Raw genomic sequence first — 19,580 nt, 5'->3', positions numbered from 1 at the left:
TGTTACATATTTATGGGTGAGACCAAGAAAAGCCAGGGAACCTCTACTTTCTCTAAATAGTAAGAACTATATCAAGGAGTTGCCAAGCGTAGGAACAATGCCAGGGAGGCTGCGTTTTGAGGGCCAGAGTCTGCATTGTGAGAGCCCTGGGAACAGCCTTCCCTGCCAGAACTGCTGTGTTAGCCAAAGGCCTTGCTGTCCAGCTGAGCCAGCTCTTGGCTCAGCTACCAAAAGGAGGAAGGAAATTGAGTCTTCAAGGCCATTGATGTGTCTCTCATCACCTGGCTAAATGTTTTGAACTTAGATTTAATTATTTTTCTTCAGGGAGGAAATGAATGGGGACACAAAGAGTAAAAACACGATAAAGCCTACAGATTGGCTCACAAAACTGGGAGTGTTTTTACTGCCCACCAGTGGAAATGAAGTTTGAGAGCTGGATAAAGAGAATTGACTGTGACAAATGATGGACTGTTTGAGGCTTTTGGTTCTTTTACATGCGTTGCATGCTGTAGCATTAATGTAAACTATAAGAAACTCTATTTCCTTTTTTCTTCTTTGCTTTTTTAGGGCTGCACCCGCGGCACATGGGAGTTGCCAGGCTAGGGCCCTAATCGGAGCTACAGCTGCCAGCCTACACCACAGCCACAGGAACACTAGATCCAAGCTGCATCTTTGACCTACACTGCAGCTCATGGCAACGCCGGATCCTTAACCCACTGAGCAAGGCCAGGGATCAAACCCACGTCCTCATGGATACCAGTCAGGTTCATTACCACTAAGCCACAATGGGAACTCCAAGAAACTCTACCTTCAATGAAGAAATGAATGTCTGTTTACAATAAGGATATTATAGAATATCTTCAGTCTTCCCTGAAAATACACTCCTCTGCAATAGTCCAAGAGGCTGACCAGTCAAGACACAGACTTTTTGCCTGTAGCATGACACAAGCAATCTCACCTCTCAGAAGGAAGATACTTTACTGACATTCCAACCAGCCTGACAATATCTCAGATCCTTGACAGAGCTCAAGAGGCAGCAGAGAAATGTCCCCAGATATCTCCGCAGGTGATTGGGGCTCCCGTAAATATTGTGGTCCTAAGTCAGAGACTCTACCTAGCTGCCTACTTTCTTGTGGTCTCTGCTCCTCCTCATTCTCAGATGTGGCTAAACCCAGTGGGCCAGCACCTTTCCAAATAACCAGGGAGAAGGTTGGGAGGTACTAGTCTCCGGTGCCTGTGGTGAGGTGGCTCCAGATGACACCCCCAGCCTCTCAGAAGAATGAGTTCACCCGCCCTGTTCTGAGGAGCACTTCACTGGGAAAGTTTGAGGAGTATCATCTTAGAGAATATTTTTCTCTCACTGCCAGCAGATACGCTATTCTATCTCTGAAAAGTCCCCCACACACCCATATTCCTGCACATCCCTAGTTCATGTTATCACTTTTTGCTCCAAGGAGTACAGTAATTTCCTTCCCACCAGGGCTTATCCTGCCTATAGTTAGAATACTGCTAAGGGCTGTGACAAATAAACCTCTGAATTACTGTGCCTTAATCAGAAAAGTTTGTTTCTGGTGTCTCTGTTCAGTGGTGGCCTTCCTCACAGTGATTCCAGGACCTGTGCTCCTTTGTTCTGGTGACTCTGCAATATTGTCAGATGGAAAGCAGCAATAGTTTTTCTGTAAAGTCCCAAATAGTAAATATCTTGGGCTCTGTGGGCTACACAGTCTCTGTCGCAACTACTCGGTTCTGCCATTGTGGCCAAAAGTAGCCATAGACATATTCGAATGAGTATGGCTGTGTTTCAGTAGAGCTCTATATATAAATACCGAAATTTAAAATTTTACCTGCCTAAAATATTCTTCTTCTGATGTTTCTCCAACCAACTAAAAATTTTAAAACTGTTTTCAGCTCAAAGACCATACAAAAACAGGTGGCAAGCTAGATATAGCCTGCAGACCATGAGTTGGCAAGCACACCCCTATATTTGAGTAAAAATAAAATTAAATTTAAAATATTGTAGCCTGATGATTCAAACTACTTAGAATGGTGTTCTTTCGGAGTTCCTATTGTGGTACATCAGAAACGAATCTGACTAGTATCCAGGACGATGTAGGTTCAATCCGTGGCCTCACTCACTCAGTGGGTCAAGGATACAGCATTGCGGTGAGCTATGGTGTAGGTCGCAGACACAACGGGATCCCACGTTGCTGTGGCTGTGGCGTAGGCTGGAAGCTGCCTCTCCAATTCAACCCTTAGCCTGGGAACTTCCATATGCCATGGGTGCAGCCTTAAAAAGACCAAAAGAAAGAAAAAATTGTGTTCTTTATAGCAACTGAAACTAAATTGTCTGCCCCTTTGCTTTTCTTTTAACAGGCTCTGGAAACATGTCGGTGTCACATCCCATTGCTGCCAGCACCCCTGAAGGAAGCAATTATGGGGCAATAGGTATTTCCTACAATAAGTCCTTTCAATGAAATGTTTCCCGATTCTCCAGAGACTAGGCTGCAGAGCCCTCCAGCCGCTAATAACTGTGAGAGTGGGCAAGATGCTCAGCGTATAAGACTGTCTTTTATTTATAAAATGAATTAGCTGGATGATCTGGAAGGTTCCTTCCAGCTTTCTCTAGTCTTGTTCTGTTTCTTGGGTCTGTCGGCCACTCGTGAGCCGAATTCTCTACGGCAGTTGCCATCAACTCTTGTGGGGATTTTTTCATACCCAGCCAGAGTGTAGGGCATGAAAAATGCATCAGGGAGCCCGGCCTTGATTGACCAGTTGTTTCATTCTCAGGTTTCAGTGGAGTAAGGGCGATCAGAAGACTGAGGCTGTGCTGCAGGTGAACACGGCTGAAGCCTAACTATCTTCCATTTGGGCTAACTTCATAATTGAACCTGCTCACTGCCACCCAGTCATTCCCACGGGCTTATTAAGTGGCCTGAAAGGGACAGAATTCTTATCCCTGTCTTGTTAAGAGGCCAAATGCCTTGATGATTCCATGCACTTCCATGTCGCTTGTGGGCCTATGAATGGTGTGCCTTAAGCTGTCAGCGTAGAGGGACTGGGCACCTGTCCCCCTGTTATTCTCTAACTGTGAGAGGCATGTGGGCTCTGTGCCGGAGGCGTATTTCTGGCTCTGCAAGAATAGGGTTTTGGGTTTTTTTTTTTTTTTTTTTTTTTTTTTTTACCATCTGAACAGAAGAAATAAAAGCGGAAGGTAGGCTCAGCTCATGTGCTCATTAAGCTGCACAAATTCCCATCTGCTCTGGGAAACATTCACAGGAACACAAGGGTTCTTCTTCCTGAGAATGTTGTTTTCATTATATAACCATAGAGGTGGCATGTGGGGGATTTCCGTGTGCAAATTCCTTATCCACAAGAAATGTATAGCTGCTGGATATGTGGGTGCCGACACATATACGTGGTAGATGCTATACATAATCACGTGCATGTGTATGTTTATATGCTAGTGTTCATATTTTAAAATATGCAACATGAAATGTAAGCATAATGTTATTTTTGCATCCAAGTTAGTTAACAGAGCAGATGCCCCTGTGTTATATATTCAGCCCTAGAAATAGACGAGTTACATGTAAAAATAGGAGAAGAGGAAAATTAGAAGTCCATTGAGGAGGAATTGAGAGAAAGAACATGTGGGTAAGGAGTTGGTTTTTGAGAATGAGTCAGACCTCTGCTTTTTGCAGAGAGACGTGGGCTCTGTGGGTGCCTCTCGGCTTTGGGAAGGCAGACGAGCCTTCTCTGTTTCAGATGAGTCAAGCTCCAGTCCTGGCAGGCAAATGTCCTCCTCTGACGGTGGGCGGCCGTGCCCGTCAGACACGGACAGCTCCGTAGACGAGAGTGACTTTGACACCATGCCCGACATAGAGAGCGACAAGAACGTCATCCGGACCAAGGTGCCTCTGACTGGCCGTACTCTTCCAGCGGGTGGAAAGTTTGGGAGTTGAAGACAACTTCAGCAATGCCTCAGTTTCCTTTATTTTATTTTTCCTTCAGGGGAAGTCAAATTTCCCAGGGGGGCTTTTTATATAAAACTTAACTATATAGTAAAAGCCATACATGGTTAATTAACTCTTCTTTCTGGAGGGAGAAAGTGAGAGGAATTACAAGAACAGAGCATTAAAATGCTCTCAGGGTCTTAAGCATCTGATTGTGGTTGGGGAGGGGGAGGGATCCAGCCAGATGGAAAAGATTCATCTGAAGGGTGTACTTGGAAAAACTCCCTGGTTCTGTACATGAAATCCTTCAGGAGTAAAGCTCATCTCTTTCTGGCTTCTGTTTTTCACATTGTGTTGTACCCAGTAAGAGATATGAAGGTGAATCGCACAGTTTCAGCTGTGTAATTCAAAACCACACAGTGGACATCTCTGCAAACTGGAAAATCAATTATCATGCTTTAAGAAGCTTTTGAGACTCCCAGTAGGTTGCCCACATTAGACTGTGCACATCAGCCAATTTCCTTAAAGCCAAAGGAAATGCTAGGATTTTTAAAATTATCCTGGGAAAAGCAAAATTAACAGAAAAGTCTTGTTAAAGAATTTTAATCCCTAAAAAGGGATGGAAGTGTGTAAAGCTCTCCTTTGTATCTTATGCCAGAAATTCAAGTTTTGTACCCTCTTTTTATTTGGCATCCCAGATGTTCCTTTACTTGTCAGATCTGTCCAGGAAGGACCGGAGGATTATCAGCAAAAAATATAAGATTTATTTTTGGTGAGTAGATGACCAGAAGGACTATGGTTCTCTTTAGCAAAATCAAAGTTTTCTTTGTAAAAGCCACAATCACTCCTGTGATTCACATAAATGAATCAAGTTAGGTTTCAGCGTTTAATGAGGCACAGGTATAGATGTTCAAAGAATTCATGCCACATTCCACAGGAAAAACAAAAATAAACTTGCAGAGGCAACCAGCCCCACATCAAATAAATACAAATTATAAATAAATAAGAGTGTTATTGGAATCCCATATGTTTAGGGAGACACTGAATCCTCTTCCAGAAAGATACTGTATTGAGACAATGTGAAATGTCAATGAGACATGTGAAAATGGAGACATTCCTTCTTCTCACCAGGACTTGCTTGTGGAAGAGACAACGAGTTCAGGGATGAGATGCCTGGAGCATCTTTGGGTGGCTGGAAACTACTCTGAGTGAAGAGATAGCACCAGCCAATGATAAATAGATCTGTGGTGATCATAGACGCAGGTGCAGCCTCCCTCCAAGGAAAGAGTCTGAGATGCATGGCAGGGTCCTCTCTTTCCCCTCAGAAACCTTCAGTGACACCTGGGACAGCCCTTCCCATTCTTTTCTCTGGAAGAATACCCTTTTACTTGGGCATAGCTACTAGAGAGAAACAAGGGACATTAGAGGCTACATGGGATTCCACAGTGGGACCCATCGTTTAAGAGGTATCTAAGAGAGCCACATCCCCTTCATGTGTTCCATCACCCATTCCCTACTCTCTCTGACCACTTTTAATCTAACAGTATCCTAAAGAGATAGGCCCCCATTAATAATTTGGTTAAACCAGAAGCAAGTATTATTTACACTGTTACAAATGATTGTATGAGAGGAAGAGTGGAGAAATAGAAACCATATCATCAGTTTCTAATCACTTTTGTAAGTTAACCAGGAAGTTATGGGGAGGAAGAATTCTTTAAAAAAAATTAAAAAACGAGCAAAGATGCCATTATTAAATTAGAAATAACCATTTCTGATTCTTTCTGCCTGCAAAGGAACATCATTACCATTGCTGTGTTTTATGCACTGCCTGTGATCCAGCTAGTCATCACCTACCAGACAGTAAGTGCTGCCCCGAACCCCAGAATCCCAGCTTTCATACTGCAGGGAGAGATCTTTGCTGTGACCTACAAAGAAAGGTATAACTTGAGCTCTGTCCAAGAATTAATTCCCCATTTGGGTTTGGGTTTCCAGTGGATTTTCCAGTGGATTTCTCATTGGTCTTTGATGTTTTATCTAGTTTCCAGTTGTTTTATCACAGAAGGACCCAGGACCCCTTGTATTATTTTGTCTATCAAGCTGAAATTATTACCTTACACTCATTCAGTCTTGGTATCTATCAACTATGTCTACTTCTTACCATCTGACCTTTTGATCATCTTGAGATGATGAGTAAATAAAGTTTCAGACCAAAACAAAAAAACTGATTCTGATTTAACCTGTGATTGTTCATTGAGGGTAAATATTTTTTGTAAAAATAAAAATAGTTTCACAAAACTAATAAAATGTTAAAAGAAAAAGGAAATATAAAAACTAAAGAAAAACAATCAAACAAAAATAATAATTAAAACAGCCTGAGAATCCTCACTGCACCTTCATAGAACTTTAGGGTCCAGGTTAGGTCACCTTCTCTAGGATCTACTATATGTGACAAAGTCCATTTGGATTAGAGCCAGACTAAAGATGTTTCTAATGCAATGGCTCTCAAACTTTGCCGTACATTAAAATCATCTGGGAAACTTTTTAAAGTCCCAGTGTCCGAGCTTACCCCACCCCACTTAGAGTCTCCAAGAGGGGAATCAGGCTTCAGTATTTATTAAACTCCCAGTGATTCCAGTGTACAGCCAAGTTTGAGCACCAATAGTCTAATAATATTTCACCAGTTTCATACTTAATACATGAGTAGGACAAGGACTTTATAAGGTTTGAGCACCACAGTTTGTAACCTAAATAGTCTCTGAATATTTGGGGGCTCTGTTACAAGATACAGCTGTGCTGTGGTCTAGGAAGGTTTTTAGTGACAGCGATAAATATGAAAAACTGACCATCCATCTCCTTTGGTCTACCTGCTCTGTGGTTATCATTTCCATGCAGAGTAATGGGGACAGCTCCTTCCCCTCAGGATTCATCTAGAAAATAGGACATGCCATGATAGTCCTAATAAGCAGGCCCCAGTGTTAGTATCCTTTTGAAGTCCTTTTGTAATGAGAACAAAGGAAACATACTCAGTTGAATTCTGCTTTGAGGCCATATAATGAGGGACACAGAATATTTCAATTCAAAGCAAGATGGTAGCATTGAAAGGAAATATGTCTGTACTGTGTAAAGGCGGAAGGTAATGACCCATCCCCTGCTGAGAGGGAGCACTGGCTATACTGTAAATCACTGACTGTTGACCACTGTGAGCACTCTCTGCTCTTTGTGGTTTCAGGCTCAGGGGATGGAGAAAAACTGCATCTCCTCTCCTTGCTCTCATTTTATAGGTGGTCAACGTCACTGGCAACCAGGACATCTGCTACTACAACTTCCTCTGTGCTCATCCCTTGGGCGTCCTGAGGTAAGGCCAGTCCTCTGGTTGCCCGCTCAATGAGAGACACCTCTCTGTGTGCAAAATGGCTATTTCCATCTTTAAAAATACCAAAAACGGGAGTTCCCATTGTGGCGCAGCAGTAATGAACCTGACTAGGATCCATGAGGACACAGGTTCAATCCCTGGCCTTGCTCAGTGGGTTAAGAATCTGGCATTGCCATGAGCTGTGGTGTAGTTCGCAGGTGAGCCTCGGTTCCCGCTTTGCTATGGCTGTGGCATAGGCTGCAGCTGCAGCTTCAGTTAGACCCCTAGCCTGGACACTTCCATATGCCACGAGTGTGGCCCTAAAAAGACAAAAAAACAAAAACAAAAACAAAAACAAAAATAGTTAACTACCTCAAGAGTAAATAGGAATGAAATCCAGAAGCTGATACCAGGGAGGCTTCTCCCATTCCTGTGGGGGGTGCGGGTGGGGGGGCTCCAGAAACCTTCCCAAGAATAACCTGATGAGGACAAGGCAGGGATGTTTTTGAAAAGAGCAGGTCCCTGAGCTGTAATGACTCTAGTCCAGGGGCACGAGCCGCTGGTACATTCAATCCATTAAACAACCTCATGAGATAAATAGGATTGTTATCACCCTTGTTTTTAGATGAAGATATTAAGGCTGAGTTAGAAAGGTAAGGACTTGCAGAAGGACCCCAGACTCACACCCAGGCCTGCTGCCTCCCAGGCCATGCTCTAGAACACGGTGAGGGGGAAAGAACATCTCCCTGGCAGTTGGGAGCCTGGCTTTGTGATCCAGAACTGAACTAGTCTCTGTTTCCTGAAATAAATCAGCTAGCTGTGACCAGAGGACACTTCTGAAATCCAAGGTTCCGAGGCTGATTATTGACATAAAACAGGGGTCCAACTAAGTGAATTCACTCTCATGGTGTGGCTGAGAAACAGAACGGCTCTCTTTTCTAGGATCATTCCCTCCTCATGTCATGGGGATGAGAGAGGCCTGGGTGGGTATTAGGGAGGCCAAGCAGGCAGCCGTGAGAGGGAGCAGACACATCCTCGCAGGCTCAGCATCCTAACGTGAGGAGTTAGGTTAAAGACGACCTCTGAAGTCCTGAAATCTTATGGAAAGGTTAGCAGTGGAGAACCCTGAATGCTGATTTCACTCGCTCATCAAGTCTTTGTTCAGTCTCTGAGTCTCTTCAATACCTTGACCCTCTTGTGGACTCACATCCCCTTAGTGCCTTCAACAACATTCTCAGTAACCTGGGCCACGTGCTCCTGGGCTGCCTCTTCCTGCTGATAGTCTTGCGCCGGGATATTCTCCATCGAAGAGCCCTGGAAGCCAAGGACATCTTTGCCATGGTGAGGAGAGGGTGGGGTCAATGGAGGCGGGTGCTAGGAAGCGCTGGGGTTCCAAAAGGGATCTGCAAAGCAGGGGGGCATCTGGCTGGACAGGTGACGATGGATTACGTGTAATTAACCACACAGGGCTGGAGCGTGGAGGTCCTGTGGCTATAAGTCATCAAGGAGTGTGTCTCCACTGACCACGCTTTCTCCTTTTGCAGGAGTATGGGATTCCCAAACACTTCGGTCTCTTCTATGCCATGGGCGTCGCACTGATGATGGAAGGGGTGCTCAGCGCTTGTTACCACGTCTGCCCCAATTACTCCAACTTCCAATTTGGTAACTGCAATTGACATCAGCTACACAGATTTGAGTTGTAGGAGTCTTATTCTGGGACCCTCTCAAAAATGCCAAGGTCATGCTTGCAAGAGTTAAATGACATTTTATGTGTGCTGAAGTGATCTGAGGGCATCTTGACACAGGGTATGGTTTCCCCATGTTGTACCATTTTTCCTCTCTGAACACCTTTTGGACTAGAAAACAGTGAACACTGAGTACTGATCTCATGGGTAGATCTGCAGGTGGGCAATGGGCCAGGCAGCAGGTCAGGTAGAACCCACCAACAGCCATTGAGGATGTTCCCTCAGTGCAGCTTGGCTTAATTTAGCAGTTTGCCTGCTTTGGGTTGAAAGTAACAGAAAACCCAATTCAAATTGGAGTAAATAATAATGAGCTGGCACTATATGAACATGCAGAGGTTGGAAAGGCCTTGTGGGTGGTTTATCTGGTGGCTTAGACTCCATTTCCCTGCAATCCCCTGGACTGCACCCAGCCTACACATAGGTTTTCTCCTCAGGCTCTCTTCCCTTGTGGTGGCAAAAATAGCTTCAGTGGGAGTTCCTGTTGTGGCTCAGGGGAAATGAACCCGACTAGTATCCATGAGGATGCAGGTTTGATCCCTGGCCCCACTCAGTGGGTTAAGGATCCCGTGTTGCCACAAGATGTGGTGTAGGTTGCAATCGAGGCTCAAATCTGGCATTGCATGACTGTGGTGTAGGCCAGCAGCTGTAACTCTGGGAACTTCCTTTAGTCCTAAAAAACCAACAAACGAAAATAGTTTCAGTGGGTCTTTGCTCTCTATCTCCACGCCATGATGCCTGGGAGAAGGAAGCAAGCTGGCTTCCAGAAGCCTTCATTTAAGAGCAAGGAAACTTCTTTTCCAAACCATGCCCCCCCCAACACACACACACACACACACACACACACAATAGCCTACATAGCCATGAGCCCATTCCAGAATCTTTCTCTATGTGCTGGTTAGCTCAGGCCTAGGTTGTTACACCAGTCACTGTGCCAAAGGAGTTGGTGTTACCATAAAACCAAAGAAACCCTCCCCTGGAGCCAGTGGTGCAGGTAGTTTTGCTAAAGCAAATAGGCTGAGAGGATATGCCATTCTGAATAGAAAATGGAGCTAAGGAGTTCCTGTTGTGGCTCAGCAGTTAACAAACCCAACTGGTATTCATGAGGACGTGGGTTCAATCCTTGGCCTTACTCAGTGGGTTAAGGCTCCAGCGTTGCTGTGAGCTGTGGTGTAGCTTGCAGACATGGCTCAGATCCCACGTTGCTGTGGCTCTGGCATAGGCCGGTGGCTGCAGCTCTGATTGGACCCCTACCTAGCCTGGGAACCTCCATATGCTGCAGGTTCAGTCCTAAAAAGACAAAAAAAAAAAAAAAATGGAGCTTAGATATTTGAATTGGTATTGAGATGTTAGGAAGAAGGAAGAGAATCACTTGTGCTGGTAGAAGACAATTAACAATGTCCTCCACATTCAAAGATGAGGATTTAAAAAGTCTTCTTGGGTTTGTGGTCTAGCCTCTGGCTGTAAACTCAGAACACCATAGAAATTCTCTGTCACATTTTGATTTTTTTAAATTAGAAAATATTTTTTAATAGAGAAAACTGTGCAGAATAATATTATTTGCCACTCAGAATAAACAAGTGCTAATAGTGAAAAATCTTTAATCCCTGACCAGGGAACTTCTACATGCCACAGGCATGGCCCAAAAAAAACTTGTGTTAAATCTATTTTTTTAGGAAATAAAATGTCACATAAAGTTGAAGGCCCACTTTGAACCTCTTTCCAAACTTACTCCCCTCTCACCTTCCCCAGAGGTGACAACTATGAATAATTTGATATTTATCCTTCCAGGTTGTTTTTATAGTCTTTCCACATTTGTAACCTGTTAGTATTAATTTATCACACTGAGTTCTGCATCCTTTTTTTTTTTTCCATTCAACAGTATGGTTTCAAGATTTATTAGTACTGAATCAAGGGTATCCAATTCATTCTTTTTTTTTTGCGCTTTTATTTATTTATTGCATTTTTAAAATTTTATAATGATTTTGATTTTTTTCCATTCATTTTTAAAGGTTGTCACTCTGTAATAAAAATATACCACATTTATCAATTCCTCTGTTGAACAACACTTAAAAGTTGCCAGTATTTTGCTAGTACAGCCCTGCAGTGAACTCATCTAGGAGTTCTGTCATGGCTCAGCAGTGCATCCATGAGGACACGGATTCAATCCCTGGCCTCGCTCAGTGGGTTAAGGATCCAGCATTGCCATGAACTGTGGTGTAGGTCACAGATGCAGCTCGGATCTCACATTGCTGTGGTTGTAGCATAGGCCATCAGCTGTAGCTCCAATTCAACCCTTAGCCTAGGAACCTCCATATGCCACAGGTGTGGCTCTAAAAAAAAAAAAAAAAAAAAAAAAAAACTTCATCTATGTCTCTCTGTGCGCATGTGAGAGAGCTTCCCTGGGATACCTAGAAGTAGAACTTAGGAGAGTCACTTGGTTTTTGCATCTTCCATTTCACAAAAAACTGCCCAGTTTCTTTCCAGAGTATTATTTCCTACTCCCACTAGCTGAGTGAGAGTTCCCACCTCCCCCATATCATCACTAACATGTGTTATCATTAGACATTTAATTTTTTTTGCTACATTCTTGCATAACATTGGCCATTAAATTGTTGTTGCTGTTATCGATTGGCCAAGTCTGAGGCATGTGAAAGTTCCCAGGCCAGGGATTGAATCTGAGCCACAGCAGCGACCTGAGCCACTGCAGTCATAACATTGGATCCTTAACCTGCTGCACCACAAAAGAACTCTCATTGCATTATTATTTTACTTTGCATTTCCCTAACCCTCATGGCTAAGGAGGAGCTAAGCCACATTTAATTTCTAGCTGTTTTCCATCCTTAGGCAATAAAGCTGTATATAAGAGCAGTGATCTATGTGGTTCTATTTCAAGATGCTGAGAAGGATGTCCTACACTACCACCTAGGATTCTCTTATTACACTGCCCTGTCACCGTTAGGGAGTCTTTTGTTACTGTTGTTGAACAGGAGCGTTTATACATGAATACAGCTGCAAGTGGGGATAGTCAGTTATTCAAGTCATTTGATACTTTTCGTCTGTGAACTAGGAACCCTCCTCTTGGAGGGGTTAGAAGTGTCGTGTGAGGGTTTGCTTTGAATGTGCCCAGAGAGGTTGGCATGTTGGAGGTTGCCGTACAGTCTGAGGGCAGTAAACACTCCAAAGCCTGAAGGGAGGGGGTTCCCTGAGGCCGAAGAGAGATCCGTCTGCCATCTGCTGGATCCTGATCGTCTTGGCTCCTCCACAGACACATCCTTCATGTACATGATCGCCGGCCTCTGCATGCTGAAGCTCTACCAGACCCGCCACCCAGACATTAATGCCAGTGCCTACGCCGCCTATGCCTCCTTCGCCTTGGTCATCACGCTCACCGTCCTTGGAGTGGTGCGTCCTCCCCACAGCCACCAGCCAGCTTGCAAAAAGTGCCCTCTTGGGAGGTTTTGTGTTGTTTGTGGTTTTTTTGGACATTGGTGAACAGGTTTGAGTTAATCATAATCCTTAGCTCATGACACACTTACATCGATGGCCCATTCATGGCATTTTAGTTTATTTAGCTAGGATTTTAAATGATGTAATGGGGCCTGGGAAACTACCCCTGGACAGTGTTAATATAAAGCTGGGACCTGACTCCGGTGAGACTGGAATCAAGACACACAGGCTGATGACAGAGAGACTGACTTGAAAGAACAGACACCATTTTCTAAAAGTACACGGACAACTGTGGTCATTTCCTGTTCTTTGAAAAGCAGTTAGCCCCTGGCTTTTGACCTGCTACCTCTTCACCTTGTTCTGCCGCCTCACCTGTCGCTTCCCTTTTCCACTTTCATTTGGCCAGATAGCTGTTCTTTTTCCTGCCCCAGGTGTAGTAAGATCCCTGTGAGCTCAGAGAAGGGGAAAAACCCTAAATGCGCACTCTTCGCAGTTGTTGACTCCTTATGCATACACGAGAGGCAGAATAATTTTAGTGAGTTCTCTAGGAAAAAACCCAGATGAAGCTAACTTCCATCTTTACTCCTAGGTGTTTGGGAAAAATGACCTGTGGTTCTGGATCATCTTCTCTGCAATCCATATTCTGGCTTCTCTGGCCCTCAGCACCCAGATCTACTACATGGGTCGGTTCAAGATAGGTGAGTCACCAGTTACTCCTAAACATGCGGATTAACTCACCCTGAGAAAAAACTGTCCCCATTTACCCCAAACGCAAGTGTTACCGGCCACCATGAACAAGTCCTCTGAATTCTGTGTGTGTTTAATAGCATATATTTTCTCCAAGAGCTTCATCTCCTGGCTAGGATTGCAGTAACCTATTACCATTAGTTCTGTTTTCAGCTGAGAAAACTAAGCTTGCCATAGCTCAGAGCTGAGGATATTTCCAACTCCAAGTCCCCAAAGCTTTACAGTTCCCCAAACTTTTATTTCTTCTTATGGCTGCACCTGCATATGGAAGTTCCCAAGCCAGGGGTCGAATCTGAGTTGCAGCTGCCAGCCTACACCAGAGCCACAGCAATGCCAGATCTGAGCTGCATCTGCAACCTACACCACAGCTCACAGCAACGCTGGATCCTTAACCCACTAACAGAGGCCAGGGATGGAACCCATATCCTCACAAAGACAACATCAGATCCTTAACCAGCTAAGCCACAGTGAGAACTCTTGCAATTCATCAGACTTTGAACGTGTGTTTGCAGAGTGGGATGATCGTCACACCACTAGTTCCACCAAGAAGAATATTTTTCAGTTTGTAGCATTTAAAAGGAGCCTTTCTCTAACCATGCTAATAGGTTTTCAAGATTGAATTATGCATGATCTTAAAATTCTAGGCCTGGGACTTTTTGAGACCAATCTGCCAATCTTAGAAACAGGATACCTGCTGAACTCTTGCCAATATGAACATACTACATTAGAACTCTGAGTGTTCTACAGAAAATAGCTTCTGATCTGCTGCTGGTCAGTCATCATACATGGGAGCAGGTGCAAGTCCTTTCCAATTTCCCTGGTCACTTTAAGATGTAGGAAGTCAGACTCAAAGATTCATTCTATATTTCAAGAAGAACCATTATATATAAAGATAGGCCCATCCCCAATATTTGCAGAGCCCAAGGAAAGATTTTAAATAAAAGCCCACATACCATATGTATAAAAATATCTAAGTTATAAAGCAGACTAAAATACTATTAAATACACTGAAGAAAGGAAGGCCAACAAACTGATAAATATACCTTCATTACAACCTAAAGGTACAAGTTCAACTTTAAAATTCTCAGGTCCACAGAAGAATACTCCAGAATGTAGCTGCACAGAAGAGCTGGCTCCCAGCCTCTGCCCCCCTTTTCTTCCCACCTCTGGCTCTGTCCTGCATCTTAAGGGGACTCACAGATGTGCATATGGACACTCTTGCCCAACATTCAAGACCATTCCTTGCCCCGTGGTACATACTTTAGTGGTGCTATATGCCCTCGGGAAGATAAACCAGGGAAAGAGGCCCTGAAGGCCCTGGAAGTAGGCTCAAGGCCATCAGGGCAGGGAATTCTGAACTCCAGAAATTCAGAATGTGGCCTAGAAGGAGCAGTCCCCTTGCCCTGCAGACTCCTCACTCACTGGGGAAAGAGGGCCTTTAAAATATGGCAGCTCCCCCCAATCCTTGCCCAGGTCTAAGAGTGGTTCTGTATAAACAAGTTGCTTTAAGACTTGAAGACCAAATAAAAACAATCTCTCATTTTGGCAATTTAGCTGTCCTTTTTGGCATAGCCATTATACCTCCAAACCCCCCAGTAGAAGCATCAGTAGATAGCTGTGCAAGACATTTGGGACAGTACTCTGTTCATGCCCCATCCCCCATAATAAAAGCTCAATGACGTCATACAAACTAAACTCTCAAAAAGAAAATAATTTGAGCACTGTTTTCTGAGTTCTCTGAATTGGATAAACAGACTTGAATACAGATCTGTTTAATGGTGGTGACCATGTATACACAGAGGAGCTCTTAATATGTTTATAGCACCTTTGCCCCCATGCAGTTTTGTGATACTGAATGAGTTTACCTTCTTAAAAAGGAGAAATTTAATGTAGTCCATTATAACCATGTAATAGTTTGTCAGGGTCCCAAGAAGGAAAAGACGTCACACACATAGATAGAGCAGGATTTCTTCACAATAGGACTCTTCCTAAGACAGGGGTAGGGTAGAGAAGAGTGAAAGGGGTTGCACCATAACCTGGGGTTAGTAGCAGAGAGGCTTTTACTATTCACAAGCCCAAAAAGACACAGAGGACATAGTTATCAAAATGTGGGAGTTCTCGTCGTGGCTCAGTGCTTAATGAATCCGACTAGGAACCACGAGGTTGTGGGTTCAGTCCCTGGCCTTGCTCAGTGGGTTAAGGATCCGGCGTTGCCATGAGCTGTGGTGTAAGCTGCAGACGCGGCTCGGATCCCGTGTTGCTGTGGCTCTGGTGTAGGCCGGGGGCTACAGCTCCGATTTGACCCCTAGCCTGAGAACCTCCATGTGCCACGGGAGTGGCCCAAGAAAAGCAAAAAGACAAAAAAAAAAAAAAAAAATGTGAAGGGAGAGCATCATGAAGAGGAAGTCACTTGGAAAGGAGCAGTGACCTTTGGTTGACAGACAGGGAACCTTACAGGGCGGGCACCAGGCAGATAATACTCTGAGCTCCCTCTGCTTGCTCTGACCCTCAAGTATCCTGCTGGTGTTTCTCATTGTCCAAACTTATGGTTGCGGGGGAACCCGCAGAGTGGTCCCTAGAGTCAGCCTCACCAGGGAATGGTGAGGACAGAGAGATATGGCAGGTGGGTCTGGAGGGGCAAAGGGAAGATAACCCTCGCAGAGCTTAACTGAATATTTTATTTTTATTTTATTTTATTTTATTTATCTTCTTAGGGCCATATCCACCGCATAAGGAGGTTCCCAGGCTAAGGGTCCAATAGGAGCTACAGCTGTCAGCCTACGCCAAAGCCACAGCAACACGGATCCGAACCGTGTCTGCAAACGACACCACAGCTCATGGCAACACTGGATCCTTAACCCACGGAACAAGGCCAGGGATCGAACCTACAACCTCATAGTTCCTAGTTGGATTCATTTCCACTGTGCCATGATGGGAACTCCTTAACTGAATATTTTAAATTTCTGTACCTAGAAAGTCTTCTCCAAGTGATTACAGATTTACCAGAATCAAAAGGAAAACTATTTCATTGTGACAATTGCATCTACACTTAGTCCAAAGGCAGGAACTTGGGTTAGTGGACAGTAGTTCGGGCAACACCAACCTCTCTGCCCATTTCAGGAGCTGCTGTTGTGTTCTCAAGTCACATCTCCTTTTTCTGTGGCCCTCAGGAAAGACACCAGCAGTGAGGCAGAATATTTCATAAGTAGGAGTGAGTGTTCTACAGAAATTAGCTTCTGATCTGGTGCTGGTCAGACATAATATGGGAGCAGGTGCAAGTCCTTTTCAATTTCCTAGTCATTTTAAGATCTAGGAAGTCAGACTCAAAGATTCGTTTGTATATTTCAAGAAAAACCATTATATATAAACAAAGGCCCGCCCCCAATATTTGCAATATTTCATACTGTAGAGCTACTTGCTCAGATCACTATTGTGTCTTTCTATGGTCCCTTGCTTCCAGAAAAGGACCATAGAGAAGGGATGGATCATATGTTGCAAGTGAGGCATGAAAATATCAGGGAGAGAGAGGTCTCATGCTTTGAAGAATAGTGAACTTATGTATGTTTGAGACGGGCAGAAAGAATCTGTGTTCTTTATGATGAGCAAACATTACTTTTGTAATCGGAAAATAAAATTAAAGACATTCCTTTAGAGGAAAAAATAAAATGAGCAGTGGTTTACCTGTTTGGCTACCTTCTTACAAATCTTTTTTTTTTTTTTTTCTCATTTCTCTGCTTCCCATTGATTCAGATGTGTCTGACACAGGTAATGTTCAGCCACCCTCCCAAGGGTTTTCTAGATTGTCCGGGGGGTTTGCTTTGTTTCTTGTTTTTTGTTTTTTTAACCAAGCATCCTGCCTGGCTGACCTGCTGAGTCTGCATTCTGAACATCCCTTGCGGATTGGGCAGGATTTGGTGGGAAGGGGGTGCAAGAGAGGCTCAGAGGCAGGGGTTCTCCAACCCAGCCCACAAGGTACCTCTTTTGGGCTGTTGCATGGACACATCCCTCCCTCCTCCTCCCTCAGTGTATCTAGTCTATTGAACTCTGGTTAAATTGACCCCAGGGGTAGCCTTGAAGAGGAATAACACTCACAAAAGAGCCAGAATCCGCCCTCACTGAAATGCTTGCTTTGGGCAGACCCCAGCCCTGCCTGTGACATGTATGTCTGGATGGCTCGCAGAATGACAGCCCTACCTGGGCCCTCCACCCTGTTCATATAACAATTATAGCATGCACACTCGCTGGGTTTCAGGCCATCCTTCAGAAGGATTGCATTAAAAAAACCTTCTTTTTCTCTCCCATCTTAACTTATGCTCCTTTGATTATTGTTTCAATACTCGTTCAGGCTTTCTAAGCATACTTCGTAGATCCCAGTATCCCCTGGCTCAATTCTCACTGACTTATCACCACACTGAGAAATATAGATTAGAATTTTTTACAAGCTAAGACTTCCCCTGGTCTAGAGAAAGCAGATGTTTTAAGGTGACTTTTGAGGGGCCCCATAACTTCTCTGCTGTTAAAAAACAAACAAAAACACCACTAGCATAAACTATAAAAAGAAGTAAATTCAGCTGAAGGAGACTGTGGGAGGATTGGCCAGCCACCCAGATGATCTGTGAGTGCTGGTTGCTAGTATCCCTCTGGCCTGCCTTTTTGCAGATGCTGCATGGATCGGGCATGCCTGCCAGGAGAGCACAGGTGGGTGTGGGCACCATTTTTAAAGCCAATATTTATTGCTGAATTATTAGGTGCAAAGCATTGTTTTTCTGAGGTGAGGACAACATCATCCTGGCTGCAAAAGCTTGGGCCATCTGGGAGTGTTCTGTATTACCTCTGACCAAGCCTACTCACCACGCGGTTGTGTCTTCTGCAGATTTGGGGATTTTCCGGCGGGCAGCTATGGTGTTCTACACGGACTGCATCCAGCAGTGCAGCCGGCCTCTGTATATGGTACGTGTGTTTGTGTTCCTTGGCCTCCTCCCAGAGAAGCCTGAAGGAGGGGCAGCCTTGGGGCAGTCACTCGAGGCTCTCCCAAACCAAGAGGGCCACATGGCCCAGGGTGGCTGAGGTCCAGTTAGTCAGGGAAGAGGCATCTTGCTCACTTTTCTTCACTCTCTTAAAATACAAGCTGGGATGGTGCCCTTTTGTACACACACACACACACACACACACACACAACTAGTATATAAAGAAGAAAAAAATATATATATATATACGCAAAACTAATAGAAATGATTACTAGAGGGAAGATCAAGATAGGTGTTCCTATAAATAATCATCCAAAGAGGTACAATTCTCTCACTTGTGAAAATGAAAAGAGGGCACTTGTGAAAGTAATGATACCTGGGCTGTCCCAAGGAAACTGGGGATGTAGGGTCACCCCAATCACTTTCTTAGGAACTTATCCTTCCCACATTATACGTTTGTCTGCTTTTTATACAGTGTTTGATTTTTATGATGAGAAAGAATGCTTCTTCAAGAATGGTAGTGATTGCTGGATGGTGGAAATACATTTTTTTAAAATTCTACCTTCTGATTTTTAGTATATTACACACTTCTACACTTGAGCAGCAGGATCAGGGTCCTGGTCCTAGCTGCCTTGGCTTGCTGGACAGTGGCTTTGGGAAGGCTTCATACCTCCTCTGAGCCACTGCCCCAACCTTTACACAGTGCTCTTGGCCAGAACTAGTGGTGCCATTGGGGCCTGGCCCACAATGTTTATAATCAGAATGATTTTTACCTAAAAGAATGTGGGACTATTTTAGCCCTGTTGAGCTTGGGTAGGAACCATAGACACTAAAAATGGAAGGAATTGAAGCTGGAGAGTTTTACTGAGGTGGGAGTTTAGAACCTGTGAGTACTATGAGAGATAAGCATGCCTTAGCTGTGAACCATGAGGGGCAATTAGTGTTTTTGTTTTCTGACATTAATTAATGTAGCCTGTTTTGCTTTTGTTTTTCCAGCCACACCCATAGCAAGTGGAAGTTCTCAGGCCAAGGGTTGAACCCACCCACAGCAGTGACCCGAGCTGCTACAGTGAAAACGCCAGACCGTACCCACTGTACCACAAGGGAACCCCTATCTTGTTTTTTAGACTATTTTCAGAGTATTTTTAAAGTTCTAGGTTTTTTTAAGTTTACAGAACAATTGAGAAGAAAATTCAGAGATTCCTACATGCTCCCTGCCCTCCACAGGGCCCACCTCACCCATGATTAATATCTCCCACCAGAAAGGTGCATTTGCTACAGTCAATGTGTTAACCCATGTTAACACATTGTAATCAGTCAAAGTCTATGGTTTACATTACAGTTCACTAGTGGTGTACATTCTATCCATTGT

The 19,580-nt window shown here is 44.1% G+C and overlaps 1 protein-coding gene and 1 long non-coding RNA gene across 8 annotated transcripts in view; one reads left to right on the top strand and one right to left on the bottom strand.

Moving 5' to 3' along the window:
• Nucleotides 1–19,580, bottom strand: part of LOC110256422 (uncharacterized) — a 90,203-nt gene that overhangs the window by 56,047 nt on the left and 14,576 nt on the right. The window contains exon 4 of one of the 2 annotated variants that reach the window (XR_014824832.1): nucleotides 4,823–9,717. The exons of the other annotated variant lie outside the window; for it this stretch is intronic. This is a non-coding gene — a long non-coding RNA (uncharacterized LOC110256422). Of the gene's footprint in view, nucleotides 1–4,822; nucleotides 9,718–19,580 lie in introns of those variants that run through there. 2 annotated transcript variants of the gene reach the window in all.
• The window catches only part of SIDT1 (SID1 transmembrane family member 1), a 95,798-nt gene that overhangs the window by 64,146 nt on the left and 12,072 nt on the right, over nucleotides 1–19,580 (top strand). For 2 of the 6 annotated variants that reach the window (XR_014824814.1, XR_014824815.1), the window contains 10 exons: nucleotides 2,374–2,445; nucleotides 3,763–3,908; nucleotides 4,649–4,722; nucleotides 5,744–5,810; nucleotides 7,232–7,305; nucleotides 8,520–8,643; nucleotides 8,847–8,964; nucleotides 12,313–12,449; nucleotides 13,084–13,203; nucleotides 18,115–18,191. Coding sequence is in view for 4 of the 6 variants with exons in the window: in XM_084991200.1 (XP_084847326.1) it covers nucleotides 2,374–2,445; nucleotides 3,763–3,908; nucleotides 4,649–4,722; nucleotides 5,744–5,810; nucleotides 7,232–7,305; nucleotides 8,520–8,643; nucleotides 8,847–8,964; nucleotides 12,313–12,449; nucleotides 13,084–13,192; nucleotides 16,992–17,006; nucleotides 17,901–17,939; nucleotides 18,115–18,191 (1,052 nt within the window). In the remaining 2 variants the exon portion in view is untranslated. Of the gene's footprint in view, nucleotides 1–2,373; nucleotides 2,446–3,762; nucleotides 3,909–4,648; nucleotides 4,723–5,743; nucleotides 5,811–7,231; nucleotides 7,306–8,519; nucleotides 8,644–8,846; nucleotides 8,965–12,312; nucleotides 12,450–13,083; nucleotides 13,204–16,991; nucleotides 17,007–17,900; nucleotides 17,940–18,114; nucleotides 18,192–19,580 lie in introns of all 6 variants that reach the window. The other 4 variants (XM_003358806.5, XM_084991201.1, XM_084991200.1 and 1 more) reach the window with 3 other exon arrangements.

This window comes from Sus scrofa, chromosome 13 (genome assembly GCF_054392235.1).
Source record: "Sus scrofa isolate SSC_HxYL_T2T_F1_AM1 chromosome 13, Sscrofa_HxYL_maternal_Yorkshire_Landrace_v2.0, whole genome shotgun sequence".
Lineage (NCBI taxonomy): Eukaryota > Metazoa > Chordata > Mammalia > Artiodactyla > Suidae > Sus > Sus scrofa.
This window is presented reverse-complemented; position numbering and strand designations above follow the sequence as displayed.